This window comes from Mesitornis unicolor, unplaced genomic scaffold (genome assembly GCF_000695765.1).
Source record: "Mesitornis unicolor isolate BGI_N332 unplaced genomic scaffold, ASM69576v1 scaffold31439, whole genome shotgun sequence".
Taxonomy (NCBI): Eukaryota; Metazoa; Chordata; class Aves; order Mesitornithiformes; family Mesitornithidae; genus Mesitornis; species Mesitornis unicolor.
In genome coordinates, this window is record NW_010205928.1 from 2,471 (window position 1) to 16,073 (window position 13,603).

A 13,603-nucleotide genomic window follows, 5' to 3' on the forward strand; every position below is an offset into this window, starting at 1 on the left:
CTAAGGGTCATCTCCTTGAGCCAGTGCTTGACATTGACTCTCTCTTGTCCTGTGGTGGTGCTTTCAAAGTTGAGGTATGCAATCATAACATTTGGATGTGGCCAGCTTTGCTCACGGGATGCTAAAGAATGCTGGGGAAGGTAGTTTCTGCATGGGAATTGCACATAGTTTGCAACACGTGCGGACGATACCTGTTTGGAGGTGCCTTTAAGTTAAATAAAATGTCAGAAGCTCTTTGGTCAGCCCAGCCTTTTCATTTTTAAGAAGGGGAAGATGATTTAGTACAATGAGTCACTTGCTTGTCGTAGTTCCCTTTTCTGAATGTGGTTTGTGAAAGCCATGTTGCTGATTTAGAATTCCTGTCTCAGCTGATCTCTCAACTTTTTTCCTCATTTCTCCAAAATGCTACAAGTCAGGCGTTTTGTTACCAACTGGTTTGACTCGCCATACCTACCTCCCTAACATGTGACTTGTTAGATCAGTCAGGAGTTTCATTTTTGGAAATTTCTGCCCAGGAATGGTAGGAAACTGTTGCTTTGTTCACAAATTGAAGTCTGACTCAGTTTCCCCCCCCTCCCCTTACTGCTCAGGATGTATAGTCTGTATTGTCACAGCTGATAAGTTATCTAAACCCTCCATTTTTATTGCAGTTAATTTATAACTAATCATCGGGGTCCTATGCAGGTTTTTCCTATCAGAAGTATGCCATGAGATTCTATTGCTCTCCTCTATCCCTTGTACACTTTTGGCACTCAGCCTGTTCCTAGTGCTGCAGTTAAATTCCATAAAATATAGGTGAATGTCTCATCACAGAAGCTACTGTGGACTTATGGTATTGGTTTATGGTAAACCATGCAGGTTTTTGTCATTATGATTTGAAGTCAGTTAAATCTTTGTTTTTGTAAACTTACCAATGCAAGCTAACCTGATAAAGCCAATTTAAATTGCTAGCTCTGTGTGTAGAATTGCATTGCTTTAATTGAGTAACTCAGCATGGACTTAGAGAAGTATGTACTGGTAAATGACTGGTAATTAATTGACACTTTTATAATTGTTGTTTACGAAGTCTATCATTCATCACTGTCAAAGAGTAGTTAAAATTCACATAGATATCCTCATCTGTACATGTATCATCTCAAAGTGTGTTGGTTTTCAGTATACAGTCCTGTCTGTTTTCTGAGGGATGGAAAACGCACCACCCTTTCCAGACCCTAAGCAGGCTGATTTTCAAATACTTTTTTTTTAGAGAATGATGGCTTAAGAGCTGAAGGGTTTACTCCTGCCGGAGAGAAAATTGGCTTCTCCTTTCATTTCTGAACTGGAGTTGTTGTGTGTGTTTCATTTCTTGTGAATGAGACCTCTCTTTGCCAGTAGCATAAGTGTTTATTGACAGATTTGTGCTGTTTCAGGAAGTATCCTCGCACTGAAAAAAGACGTTGTCACTTCTTTGAGCATCAACTGGGCTGTGAGTTTAGGGAGTATCAGCTTTAGAGAGTCTTAGGCTCTTTTTCGCCCTTGAGGTTTGGTTTTGATTCGTTTTGTTGGGTTTTTTTCCCCTCTTGTCACCTTTCCTTTTAGTACTAATCTCATTCTGAAATAGACATTTTGCATATAGTGTGTGTGTGTCTGTGGAGTGTGTTGTCATAGCCAAATACAGTGCCTTTAAGGAAAAACAGGGCACCCAGCCTCTGGTAAAAGAAACACTTTGTTTTGTATATTCAAAGTGTTATACAAATCCAAGATAGGTCTTTTATTGTTTGTTGGTTTTTTTTTTCCCCTTTTCCTTTTTTTATTGTTTTACCTTGAGGAAGTCCCATCTCTTGGGTTTCCCCAGTAAGTTAGCACCAACAGGGATTTCTCACGTAAGCTTTATACTCATTCCTCCAAATAATTCCTCAAAATATGTACATTTTAAAATACATTATTTTTTAATCTATTTCCCGTGGGGTTGAGGGGAGGAAAACAGTGTTGTACATCTTTTGGTTTTTGTTATTTTTGTAGGTGCTGGAGAGAACCTGGAAAACACGATGGCAGCCTTTCACCAGTGAGTACAAATGGAACCAATAATGCCTAAATCAGCAGTGTTCTCGTTGTCTTTAGTGCGTGAAGCAATCAAGAAAGATAGGAATCCCATCAGCAGTTTGGGGTACGGTGTCCTGTTTCTGGAAGCCGTCTCTCCTTTCTATGATTTTGTGGATTGCTAAACATCAATTTCAACAAGAAGGAATTGGGATACCATGAACTACAGTTTGTACGCAGTAACGTGATAGACTTTAAATTGGAAATAAAACTCCTGAGGCCTGATTCTTCCTGTGCTAATAAAACATAAAATAATACTGTTTCCAAGTTTAATGGACATTTGCTTCCACCAATTTATTTATCATTATAATGTTGGGGTTTTTTTGGTAACTAATATCATATAGCGGTGGGGTTTTTTAAGATACATTGATGTTTTTCAAAAGGTGTTTCGGATCATAGCCTATACCAGTTAGCATACAAGGCTGGATGTCAGGGCATCTGACTTTGCTGACTGCTATTCTGGCTGTAAGCAATTCGCTTAGATATTCCATAGTTTCACAGTATTGAGTTTCCTCCTCTATATAGAAGATTAATAATTTATCTCCGAGAATTAGCGACGGCAATCCTTATGTTAACTAACTCTTAATACACCATCTGTAAAGCTATTGAAATGTTTGGTTTTTTCCCTTCATACACATACTGTATTTGCCCAGTGTGTGACAGCCTCTTATCTAGGGATTAAGAATCAAGATGGTACTGGAAAGCCTTTTAAGCCTCCAGCACGTACATAGTGAATTCTAACAAGGTTCTCGAAGGCTTTTGAAAAATAAGCATATCTGAAACTCCAGCTGCCAATGAGCAGTGACCAGATGATGTAGGCTTCTCTTTGTTTTGGTGGTGCTTTTTACATTTTTCATTTACTTTGTGCTAAGCAGCCTCATCAGTTTGCACATTTCCTTGCAGCCTGAGGAGTGCCAGCTTTCCCAACCAAACAGTGCTATTGAAAGTACTGCAGTATTTTCTATCTCCATGGAAGCTTAGCATGGTTTTGTGGGTTGTTTTTTTTTCCTGCTGGCCTGCCTCTTTTCAAGTCTGCTACCACGCTTTCCAGAACGTGCTGCTTTTTTTTAACCACTTCTTAATTTTCATTTAGTATCATACTGGCTTTTATGTATAAGACTCTTGCAAAGAAAGTTACACTATAACCTGTTTTCATTTCATTCCCAGAAATAAGCTGTAGTACTTGGAGTAAGGGCTGTTCTGTGATAGTAATGTTTTGTGATAATACAGACATTTGTGTGTCTCTCTGCTGACCATTTTAGTTATTTTATGACTGTAAACGCGTTGAGCTCCACTTCTAGAACTCATCACAACTGCCCATAGCAAAGTTCAGTTACTTGTTTTGAGATTGTCTTGGCTGAAGAATACAGGCATATTACTTCTGCAGAAAGCAGAGCCAGCATGATTGCCTTGCATTAGGCAGCAGAAAGTGTTCTGGCTTCCTCTGTGAGGGGGTAAAGGCTTTGTCCTTCCCATCTGCTCACTCCATCTCCACTGGTAAACTAGCAAAAGGAATCGGGTAGAAAATTGGTGATCTACATGGTGAAAAAAATCCCCTGGGTTGGTTCTGACAGCTGTTATGAACTACTCAATTTATAAATCATCAGATTTTTCATAAAGCCTGGTAGGGCACACCTGCACGAGCTGTTCCTGCAGGTTTCTACAAGCAGGCGTACTTGACCATTGATGTAGCTGAATCCAAGAGAGACTGCTCATCTGCAGCGTAAGGCCTACCCCCTTGGTTTTGCTGCTTTGACAGTAACTGAAGTATTGACACGCAAATAGTTTTATTTATGCTGTTTATGCTTTAACAGTGATTGGAGAATATTTAATACTGTTGCATGATAATTAAGAAATAATTCTAGTAAGATATAAACAAAGTATACGTGGGGGAGGCCTTAATGGTATTTTCCAGTTCTATACTAGCTAAACTTGCAAATATTCTGGAAAGCAATTATAAGCTTTTTGTACCAAAGAGAGTAGTTTTTTTGTTTGCATGGTAAAGCACCTAATAGATGTTTTTGGGCTGTAATCATGTTATACTGTATTTAAATGCTTCTGTAGTGGGTTTAGATTTCAAAATAATTGATTTTAAGCTGAAAGGGTTACTTGCAGTGTCATAAAGTATTTGGCATCTGGCATAAAGGATGTCATAAGGATTTAGTTATGAGTTTAATTGTCCTTAATACAGCCATGTGGTATAGCATTATCTTGATAGGAACCTGCTAAGTAAACTCTCCAGATATTTTCTCATTGTATTTCCTTCTTTTATGAATATACTTGGTTTAGAGAGAACGCTTCCAACGCTGTAGTTAGAGCAATAGAAGCACATGGTCAAATTAGTATTTATATATTCTATACATTGTGCTACATTAGGCCTTGCCTAATGGAATTTATTTTCCAATGTAAGCTTTTTTATGTATTTCCTTTTGCTTGAAAACAGTTGAACACAATCAGAGAGCTCTATCGTTCTGATTTGCAAATGTGAGTCTACTTCACAACCTGAGTGCTGGAGCAGTTTGGTCTGAATCCGACATGATCTGAATCTGGAGTCTTCTTTGGAGCAACGTATATTTGATGTGTTATTACAGAGCTGCAGAACAAACTGTTTTCCAGCTGAAAAAATGCAGCACTTTAAGGAAGCTTATGTAGCAGCAAGCTGCTAGTAAGAGTCTGGCAATTTCTCAAATTTGTTAACAAGAAAGTTGTTGTTCTCCTTTTTCCCTGCAGCATCAGCCCTGAATTTCTTAAGCAGTAATATTTCTAATAAATCTTGCTGGCTAAATGATAATACGTGGTACTAGATGGGAACGTCTTCTACAAATTTGGCAAAACTCCTGCAGCATATTTGAAGATGCTTTTCCTCAGGAGAAAAAATTACACAGAACAGGCTGTGTGTCTTCCATGTGTAATAGGATTTTGTTCCTCTCCTAATTCTTAATTAGTGGCACTGGGAAACAGTTAACAAATTGGTTTTAATGTGACAGCCCCCCTCTTGATCATTATCCCAGCTGGACTAGAAATTGTGTTAAACACTTATGGGAGTTATGTTCTCATTTTTTGTGTATTGTTATTGCGTTTATGAATGTTTATGGCAAGTCTGTACTTCAGCAGTCAGTAAAGCCCTTTTCTTAAGGAAAAGGCTGTTGCTGAAGTCGCAGAGCTTTGGATCCTGTATGGGCTGTACTCACAGATGTTACACCTTCATTCGTAGGTGGGTAAAAAGAACAGCTCCGTGTTTTGAAGGAAGTGTTCAGACTTCAGGCTGGGACTTCCAGCTGTCTACTGGAGTGATACCTTCTGAGTATCTTTTCTAATGAGCAATGCACTTCTCGCTGGGGTGAAGCTTAGTTTTCCTGTTCTGGTGTGAGATTTCTTGTTCTTACTTTTCATCAGTATTACTACTTTCCGCTTTCTTTTACTCCCCGCTCCTGCAAGCTAAGCTTCTATAGGGTGGATTTGGGATTGGATTAGAACATTTCAAAGCAGCAGATTGGAACAGGAATAGCTGTTTTTCTTTGACAAATATGACTGGGTGTTGTGGTTTGGTTTTTTTTTAAATTTAAAATGAAAATTTTGCATTAAAATACTATTTTTAAATGTAGTTTTGCTAGCCAAAAATGCCAAAAGCCTGACAGCCTCATTGCGAATTTCCAGATCCATCCATTTCCGATTAACATAAATCAAGTTAAAAAAGGTCCTCATATCCTTCACAGAGAGAAGAGCCTGGCTCCTTCCTCCTGACACCCACCCTTTACATATTCATAAACATTAATTTGTAAAGGGTGAGTGGAAGGAGCCAGGCTCTTCTCTGGTGTCCAGTGACAGGACAAGGGGCAGTGGGTGCAAGCTGGAGCATAGGAGGTTCAACCTGAACATGAGGAAAAACTTTTTCACTGTGAGGGTGACAGAGCATGGCCCAGGCTGCCCAGAGAGGTTGTGGAGTCTCCTTCTCTGGAGACATCCAAACCCCTGGACGCATTTCTGTGTGACCTGGTCTGGGTGATCCTGCTCTGGCAGGGGTTGCACTGGATGAGCTTTCGAGGTCCCTTCCAATTCCTAATATACCGTGATTCTGTGATCCCTGTCATAAATTGCTTATGCTTCCCACAAAATTGATTACTTCTTTACAAGAGCTCTCTTCTTCCAGTGGTAAATGTACTGGTACCAATAAATGTAACACTCAGTGTTCTGGAACACTTCTTTAGGTTTCTCCATACCGAGGTGGTGGGCTGCATTCAACATGACTCTTGATTTCTATGGAAGATGGAGCCCAAGCTCCCAGTTCATGCTCCCTCTCTGATTCATGATACATTGCTTATTCTTGAATCAGCTTTCCCAGTGCAACAAAGTTATTTGCTTCTTGCTTTGCAGCAAAATTGTGAGGAATCATTGCATCATAAAGCATCTGGAGTACTTCCAGTGGGATTAGTTTAATTGAATAACGTGTATGTGTGAGGTTTGGAGCTGTGCAAAATACATGTGTGGTTCAAAGCAGATTTCTTTGCTTCCAGTGCGGTTAACATAGGAACAGATATGTTGGAGCTGGACTGTCACCTGACAAAAGATGAGCAAGTGGTGGTGTCCCACGATGAGAACCTGAAGAGATCAACAGGAGTCGATGTCAACATATCTGACCTGAAATACTCTGTAAGTTGAAGAAAATCATTAGTGCTAGATCATGTTTTAAAATGTCTTTGTAGAATGGCTGGGGTGGGCAGGAAGGTTGTGTATGTGTGTATGTCTGGTATCCAAAATCTAAGGAGAGGATTCATCTTATTTAAAAAAAACCAACCAAACAAAAAAACCCTGGGTTTCCTGTGTAGTGAAGGGAGACAAACAAGGATGTTTCCGGAGGGTGGTTAACTCCCTCCAGTAGCAGGTTGGATGAGGAGCTTTCTGGAGGTGGGCCTGTTTTGCCACACCGATGACAAAGGCTTCTTCTCGTATGACCAGCTTTTTAATGGGAAAACCCGAGATGAATCCCACCTGCAGTGACAGTTTTAAAAGCCTGGTTTACAGAGCTATCTTTCCATCTGATATTTAAGTGGAATTCTCAGAATTTTCAGACAGGCATTGGAACATTTTGCCTTATTCAGCTGCAGGTAACAAAAGTCTAAGAATGTCAAATAGTTCAAGTAAGAATGAATGCAGTGCTTCTAGATCACTTTTTGGGCAAGAAGATTTAAAGTATGATTTGTATCTTTAAAGATAACTTACATGGCTTATGAATTATATATTTTTTGTCTTATTTTTGGTGAAAAGTAGTGATTATATTCCTGCATTTGAATTTGGGTTCAATTTCTCTTTATTTTTAAGGAACTTCCACCATATCTCTGCAAGTTAAGTGTCACATTTCAGAAAGGTACATTTTTCTCTCTTGCTTTTTCAATTTACAATAACAGTAACTAATTTTCCATTATTGTATTGTGGCAATTTCTTATTTTGACAAAGGGAGTAGAAAGGTGGAGTTGCTTCTGTCAGTGTCTTGATGAGAGAGACTTTCAAAGGAAAACACAATCCTAGCTTTAGGAACCAATTTATTTATTTTTTGTACCAGTTGGCGGTGAGTAAGTTTAGGATGTAAAGTATCTTTTTCCAAGTAAACTTTTCAATTGTTTGCTTGTCTGCTTCTTGCATCTGCTTTTCGGTTCCCTTGTGAGCTCTTCAGAGCGTGCTGACTGAAAACTTGTTATTCTGAAAAACAAAGGGAACGCAGGGAAGAGCTGTTTTTTTACAACTCAAATGCTATTGTGCTAGTGCACTCTGGGCTTGAAGTACTACGAGATGTCAGATAATACAGGAATTTTCATTAGAGAAGTGAGCTTGTCATAATCACAACTGAGTGAAGTGATTTTTTTTCCCAGTTAAAATATTTGCGTATTCTAGGACCTATATATTTTTAATTTTAAGATAACAACTGCTCTGACGTGTCAGCTTTTATCTGCAGTGTATTAAAAATGGTCACAGCAGTGTCAGTGTTCTTGTTTCCCCAGAATGTCACTGCGAGGGAAAAGACAACCGTATTCCACTCCTGAAAGAGGTGTTTGAGGCGTTTCCACAAACTCCTGTCAACATTGATATCAAAGTGAACAACAATGTGTTGATCAAAAAGGTATATGAAATCTATGCTGAACTGAGACTGAATGTCACATAATGATGTTGAAATTCCAAAAGAAGAGTTTCTTGGAGTTGTTAGCAGTCTGTGACACTAAATTCTGTGTTCTTGTACTGCTTTATCCTTCACGTGTTAGATCTTGCTCCATGTATGAGGTAATACAGAAGACAGAGAAGTGATCCTGTGCAAGATATTCAGCAAACAGATCTTTGCTGACCCTTTATCTTGACATGAAACCAGTGCTACACTGCTGGAGGTGTTTGTTTTGTACTTCATATGAAAGGTCTTCTTAAGGACTGTTGCCTAGCAGAGCAGCATAAGAACATGGTGTCAGTGTAAAGATAAGTGTTCTTCACAGAAAAGGAAATCTGCTTTCCGTCTGATACTATTTTGCCGTCTAGTTTTCTTAAATTCTCTAGGCCTTTTTAAAGTATAATGGTCTTTCCTTTTATCTGTTGAGCTGAACACCTGTTTCTTCCCAGTCAAAGCAGCACAATCATCTTAAGTTGGGAGAAAGTATGGAAGAACTCTCTTTTTTGTAATGGCTTATGTAGTTGAAAAGTAGCAAGTAGAGTTTCAGTTAAATAATGCTGCACCTCATTTTCAATGAATACTTGTTAGGATTCTGCTTTTTTCCATTGCAGGTTTCAGACCTGGTGTGTCAGTATAAGCGAGAGCATTTGACGGTATGGGGGAATGCCAATTACGAGGTTGTATCAAAGTGTCTTAAGGAGGTAAGAATGGGTCTAGCTAAGCTTCGTTCTTCTTGTGTGCTTGTTGCTGTGTGGTGACAAAAGGTACAGAAAAGTACACTGTAAATCAAAACTGTGCAGTCTGGAAAGATGATGAAAGCAGGTAACAAAAGCAGTACTGCAACCCACAGAACTTTACCTTTCCAGGTCCCAGTGCCCCTTAAAATAGTGTGAAACTTGCTTGAGTTACATGCTGCCAGAAAGAGTAATTTAAATTCAGTGGCAGGCATATCATAAACAATTGGCAGCCTAATCTTAAGGTGCAAGTGCTAAACTTTAAACATGCATTGATGAGTAAATTTAATTGCAGCAGACTCAACGATCTACCAAAGTAATTTCTTTGCTGGTTCCTGCAGAATGCTGACATTCCCATCATCTTCTGTTTGCAACGTGTCCTCCTGCTTCTTGGCCTGTTCTACACTGGCCTGCTGCCATTCATCCCTTTCAAGGAAGAGTTCTTGGAAATTCCCATGCCTTCAATCATCCTCAAGTGAGTTAGAGTTTGCCGGTGGGTGCTGCACTGAATTGGTAGTAAAACAAGTGAATGATAATCCCAGCTTGAGCACTGAGTCAGTGTCCTTGGGCTAAGAAGACCGTTAGTTTAGGCACTTTTGTCTGTTCCTAAGAGAAAGCTACGCAGACCCTTTGCTCCTCTGTATTTTACGTGTCTCTGACCAGCCCTGAGTTACTCAGTTGTTGGTGTGGGGTGCCTGTGTGTATCAGTGTTTCCTGTTTACAGCATCTCCTGTAAATACTGTCTTCATGCAGCTGCCTTTATGACACAGTTCTTGCCGATGCCATTTAGACAGCAACATGCAGCAGTGCTGTATAAATAACGAGTTTTTGCACTTTCCTCCCTCTTTCTTGAGAACAAATTAGCCTGATAAAGGCCAGGAGGTAAGTCAGTAATAGGGTAGATACGAGATTTCACGTGCTCTATTTCTGATGCTTTATTCAAGATGCTGCTGAAAACAGCTCCCTGCTGCTCCTCTTAAATGTAGCACATTTCTCTTGTGTAACCCAATTCTAAGTCACTGTCTTAGACAGTGAAATTACTGTGCTAATTTGAGAAACTGCAAGATTAATTCTTCATGTTCCTTTTTCAGGAACATCTCAAATAATATTATAATCTGTGCTCTGGTAATTTTTTGTTTCCTCTTCCCCAACAGGCTGAAAGAACCCCAGAAGATGACAAGAAGCCAGAAGTTTATTATCTGGCTAGCTGATGCGTAAGACTTTAATATTATTAAATTTTTATTTTTATTTTGCCTATATATTAACCATTGGCTCAAGCAACTAAGAGTAGTTATTGCTATAGTTACTTATGTTGTAATTTTTTTCAGTTTCTTCTAGCTCTTCTGTCAATGCAGCATAAATCACATTCAACTTTTACATAGGTGTTCCTGAATGCTTTTATTTTTCATATGCTGAAACATACTGAGGTGTAGTAACAGTGGGCATTATTCCAATTTAGTCTATTTAGTTTCTGTTGTTAAGTGTATTCAGTCAATTAGCATGCAGGTAGATTCAGAATGAGCTGTTCACATTTTATGGGATTGTGACTGTTTCATCATGTTGTCGGAGGAGATACTGTTTGGCTTAGACTGAACACCTTGCTTTTAAGAGTATCTGTGCTTCGGAGGAAACTGAGTCTCATGCTTTTGAGACATTGAATGTGATTGCAGTGTCTTCTGCTTCTGTGCCTGACATCTGTTGGTTTGATTTCTTGAGTAGCCTGTAGGGTTTTCATGTCTTCTGGTGTGAAGGAGAAAATATCTTCTGAAAGCAAAGGGATCGATCCATCAGACATGGTGCAGGGTACTTCTGCGAGGAAGGAGGAATCTGCTGGGTTTGATCTTCAGAAGAGTTGATACAAATATCCACAGCTAATGCAATTTTCTGGGTATCTGTGTTAACCAGTCTTGAGTTGCTTGAACTAAAAGTTTTCTATAATTAAGATTCTAATCACTTCCTCATGGAAAACATAGACTCTAAATGCTCTATGGAAAATTCATTACAGAACATGAACAGACATTGAAGAGTCTATAAATACTTCAAGTTCTTAAATAATGTATTTCTCCTTTATGCAGATTGCTAATGCGGAAGGCACTTTTTGACCACCTCACTGCTCGGGGCATTCAGGTACAGTGTGGCAAAGCTAAAGGAAATGTGCTTTTGACTTAGTGAGAATGTGAATTGGCCGGGCACAGCCATATATACATATATATATATATGACCCTACATATATATATGCAGCATCAGCTCTCCCATGAAACAATTTAGGTCAAAAGTCACCTTTTTGAGTATTTCCTGTAATAATTTGTCTTTCTGTCCCATCTTATAGGTGTATATTTGGGTACTGAATGAAGAACAAGAATACAAGAGGGCATTTGATCTGGGAGCAACTGGAGTGATGACAGACTATCCAACAAAACTTAAGGAATTTTTACACAATTACCCAGCCTAAAAGAAGAAAACCAAGGAAGTTCTTGCAGCACAGCTTGTGAGCCAAGGATTTTCTTCATTAAAAAAAGTTAATTGAGCAGCATACACAGATCATTGTGTTTGAAAGATGAAATTGGATAATCTATTACCTTCTTGTCAAGTTGCTACCTAATGTAAAGGTTGTCTATTTATTTTAAAACTTTTAATTACATAGTTTACATTTGTAAATAGCTCATTTAGCAACAGTGCACTTCACAAAGAGCGATGACTAGGAAGAAAGTTGCTGGGTAGGATACCTGTAGATGATAAGCGCTATTTTACCCATCACAAGTGTTCCTAAGCAGATGTCAAGACACGTCAGTTATTCCAGTTACATTCTAGTGGGCAGAAACTAAAGAATTTCTGAAAGTGTGCCCTGTGTATATGCATTTCTTGTGCTGCTTCTAGTTTTCAGATAGCTTGTAGGGCAAAAAAGAAACACAACACACAGAAGAAATAGAAAGCAGAATCTGTGGCTAGCCAGACAGTTTAGCCTGTGAAGTGGAGTCAGTAAAGGTGATCACTTTTTTTACCAGAATTAACTCACTTGGTCAGTACAGATTTACTCCGTTATTCTCACTGATGAGAATGTCAAGCTGGAGCTGCAGCTGTATATAGACCCTTGCTGGTGCGATGGTAATACTGTGATTTATTTGTCCAGGTCTAGATACAGTGTTTAATGCCGGGTGCTGGGTTTGGCACTGAGATCCACTGCAAGGGTCTAGGTTTGCCCTTGGTTCTGACCTGGCTGTCAGGCCTCTGTGGCACGGCAGTAGGTAGCTTTCCAGAAAGGAAGATTACACTTATTATAGATTACACTTACTCTGAAATAGTCTTTTCACAAAGAAAGTTAGTGTTTTAGAAGTCTTGTGCACACTTGTAGTTCTAACATCTGTTGGCTTGAGGAATGGGAAGTTGTTTTTAGGATGAGGGACCAGAGAAGGTTAAGTTTGGTCAGGAGCTTCAGGAACAAGTTAAAAGGTTCCTGGTAACTAAATTCACCCAAAACAGATTTATATGCATACTTATAAAAGGAGCAAGTGTCAATCTAGGTTCTTCTTAAATTTCAGTCTCTTCACAAAAGTTCATACAATATTCATTATGTGCAGAGACGTGGAAGTTACTTCACTGGCAAAAGCAAGTGTGATGGAATGGGGTTAGGTAGGAAGGTGTTTCTGGAAGCTTACATGCTGTTCTACCACTGTCAGTGAGTGTTACATGTGCGTCAAACAGATTTGAGCCTTCAGTGCCTGCGTGCCTTGGTGTTCCATGTCAGTGGTAGGAATTTTCAGGTGGAATTTGATTACTGTTGATTAATTATGCACAATGACATGTATAAAGCTCAGTCATCTAATCATCAGATACTGCTGGAACAAAACTGTTTAGTGATAGTAGCTACTTCTTTAAGGAATTTCATGTGAAAATCATGGATCTTAATAATAGATCATAATAGATGCAAGAGTATATTTACTGCAAGATATACTCACTGTTACAAAGACTTCTAAAGTAACTTTTTCCCCTTCCTAGCTGAGATTTTGAAGGGCTCTCGTGTCACTCCAGTGGGTGCTGTGCCATGCTTGTAATCATGGAGCATCTTTGCTGTTTCGTTATGTTTGTCAGTGGGCCGTCCGTGTTAGAAATTCAAGTCCATCTGGATGGATAATATTCATTTGTGCATTGTAGTTCCCTTCTGAGGAATGTTTCTATGTGGACAAAGTGAAAGAAACCACTGCATTTACAATTTAAGTGAATAATGGTGGTAAATGAGTTAATGGCGTCCTTCTAAATATCTGCCTAGTTAAGGTGGCTATAGATTCAATTTCCTCTTAATTTAATCAGCCTTGTTGCTCGGTGGATGGAAAAGAGGAAAATGTAACTTCCTGACTGTTCATAGGAAGAAGGATTAAATTATTTATTATGTACTAAGCTTCTTATTCCCTTTCAGACCAGTTATGTCTGGTCAGATGACTGCTAATAATCAGTCTAGTCATTGTTCTGCCTGCTTTCTAGTGGTCACAGAATGGTTACAGAATAGGCTCCCATGAGCAGCTCAGTAGGTAAATGAAAACCTTCCACCCTTTCGGTCTTAATTTGGCTTACTAGCCAGTGTGTAGCTCCAGATACTTTTTATGCGGTGTGGTTTTCTTCAACTCGATTTTACTACTATTGA

General features: G+C 39.1%; 1 protein-coding gene across 1 annotated transcript; it reads left to right on the forward strand.

Moving 5' to 3' along the window:
• The first annotated feature begins 2,006 nt into the window (after positions 1–2,006).
• GDPD1 (glycerophosphodiester phosphodiesterase domain containing 1) lies at positions 2,007–11,877 on the forward strand. The gene is made up of 9 exons (XM_010191596.1): positions 2,007–2,044; positions 6,594–6,729; positions 7,399–7,444; positions 8,076–8,194; positions 8,842–8,931; positions 9,306–9,439; positions 10,119–10,178; positions 11,040–11,091; positions 11,294–11,877. The coding sequence occupies exons 1-9, from the start codon at positions 2,028–2,030 to the stop codon at positions 11,414–11,416; spliced, it is 777 nt and encodes a 258-aa protein (XP_010189898.1). The 5' UTR covers positions 2,007–2,027; the 3' UTR covers positions 11,417–11,877.
• The last annotated feature ends 1,726 nt before the right edge of the window (positions 11,878–13,603 follow it).

Excerpts from the sequence above, each read along its gene's own strand:
- GDPD1 (XM_010191596.1), top strand. Across the intron at positions 7,445-8,075 it reads AAGTGTCACATTTCAGAAAG|AATGTCACTGCGAGGGAAAA; the intron begins GTACATTTTTCT and ends TTGTTTCCCCAG. Across the intron at positions 8,195-8,841 it reads ACAATGTGTTGATCAAAAAG|GTTTCAGACCTGGTGTGTCA; the intron begins GTATATGAAATC and ends TTTCCATTGCAG.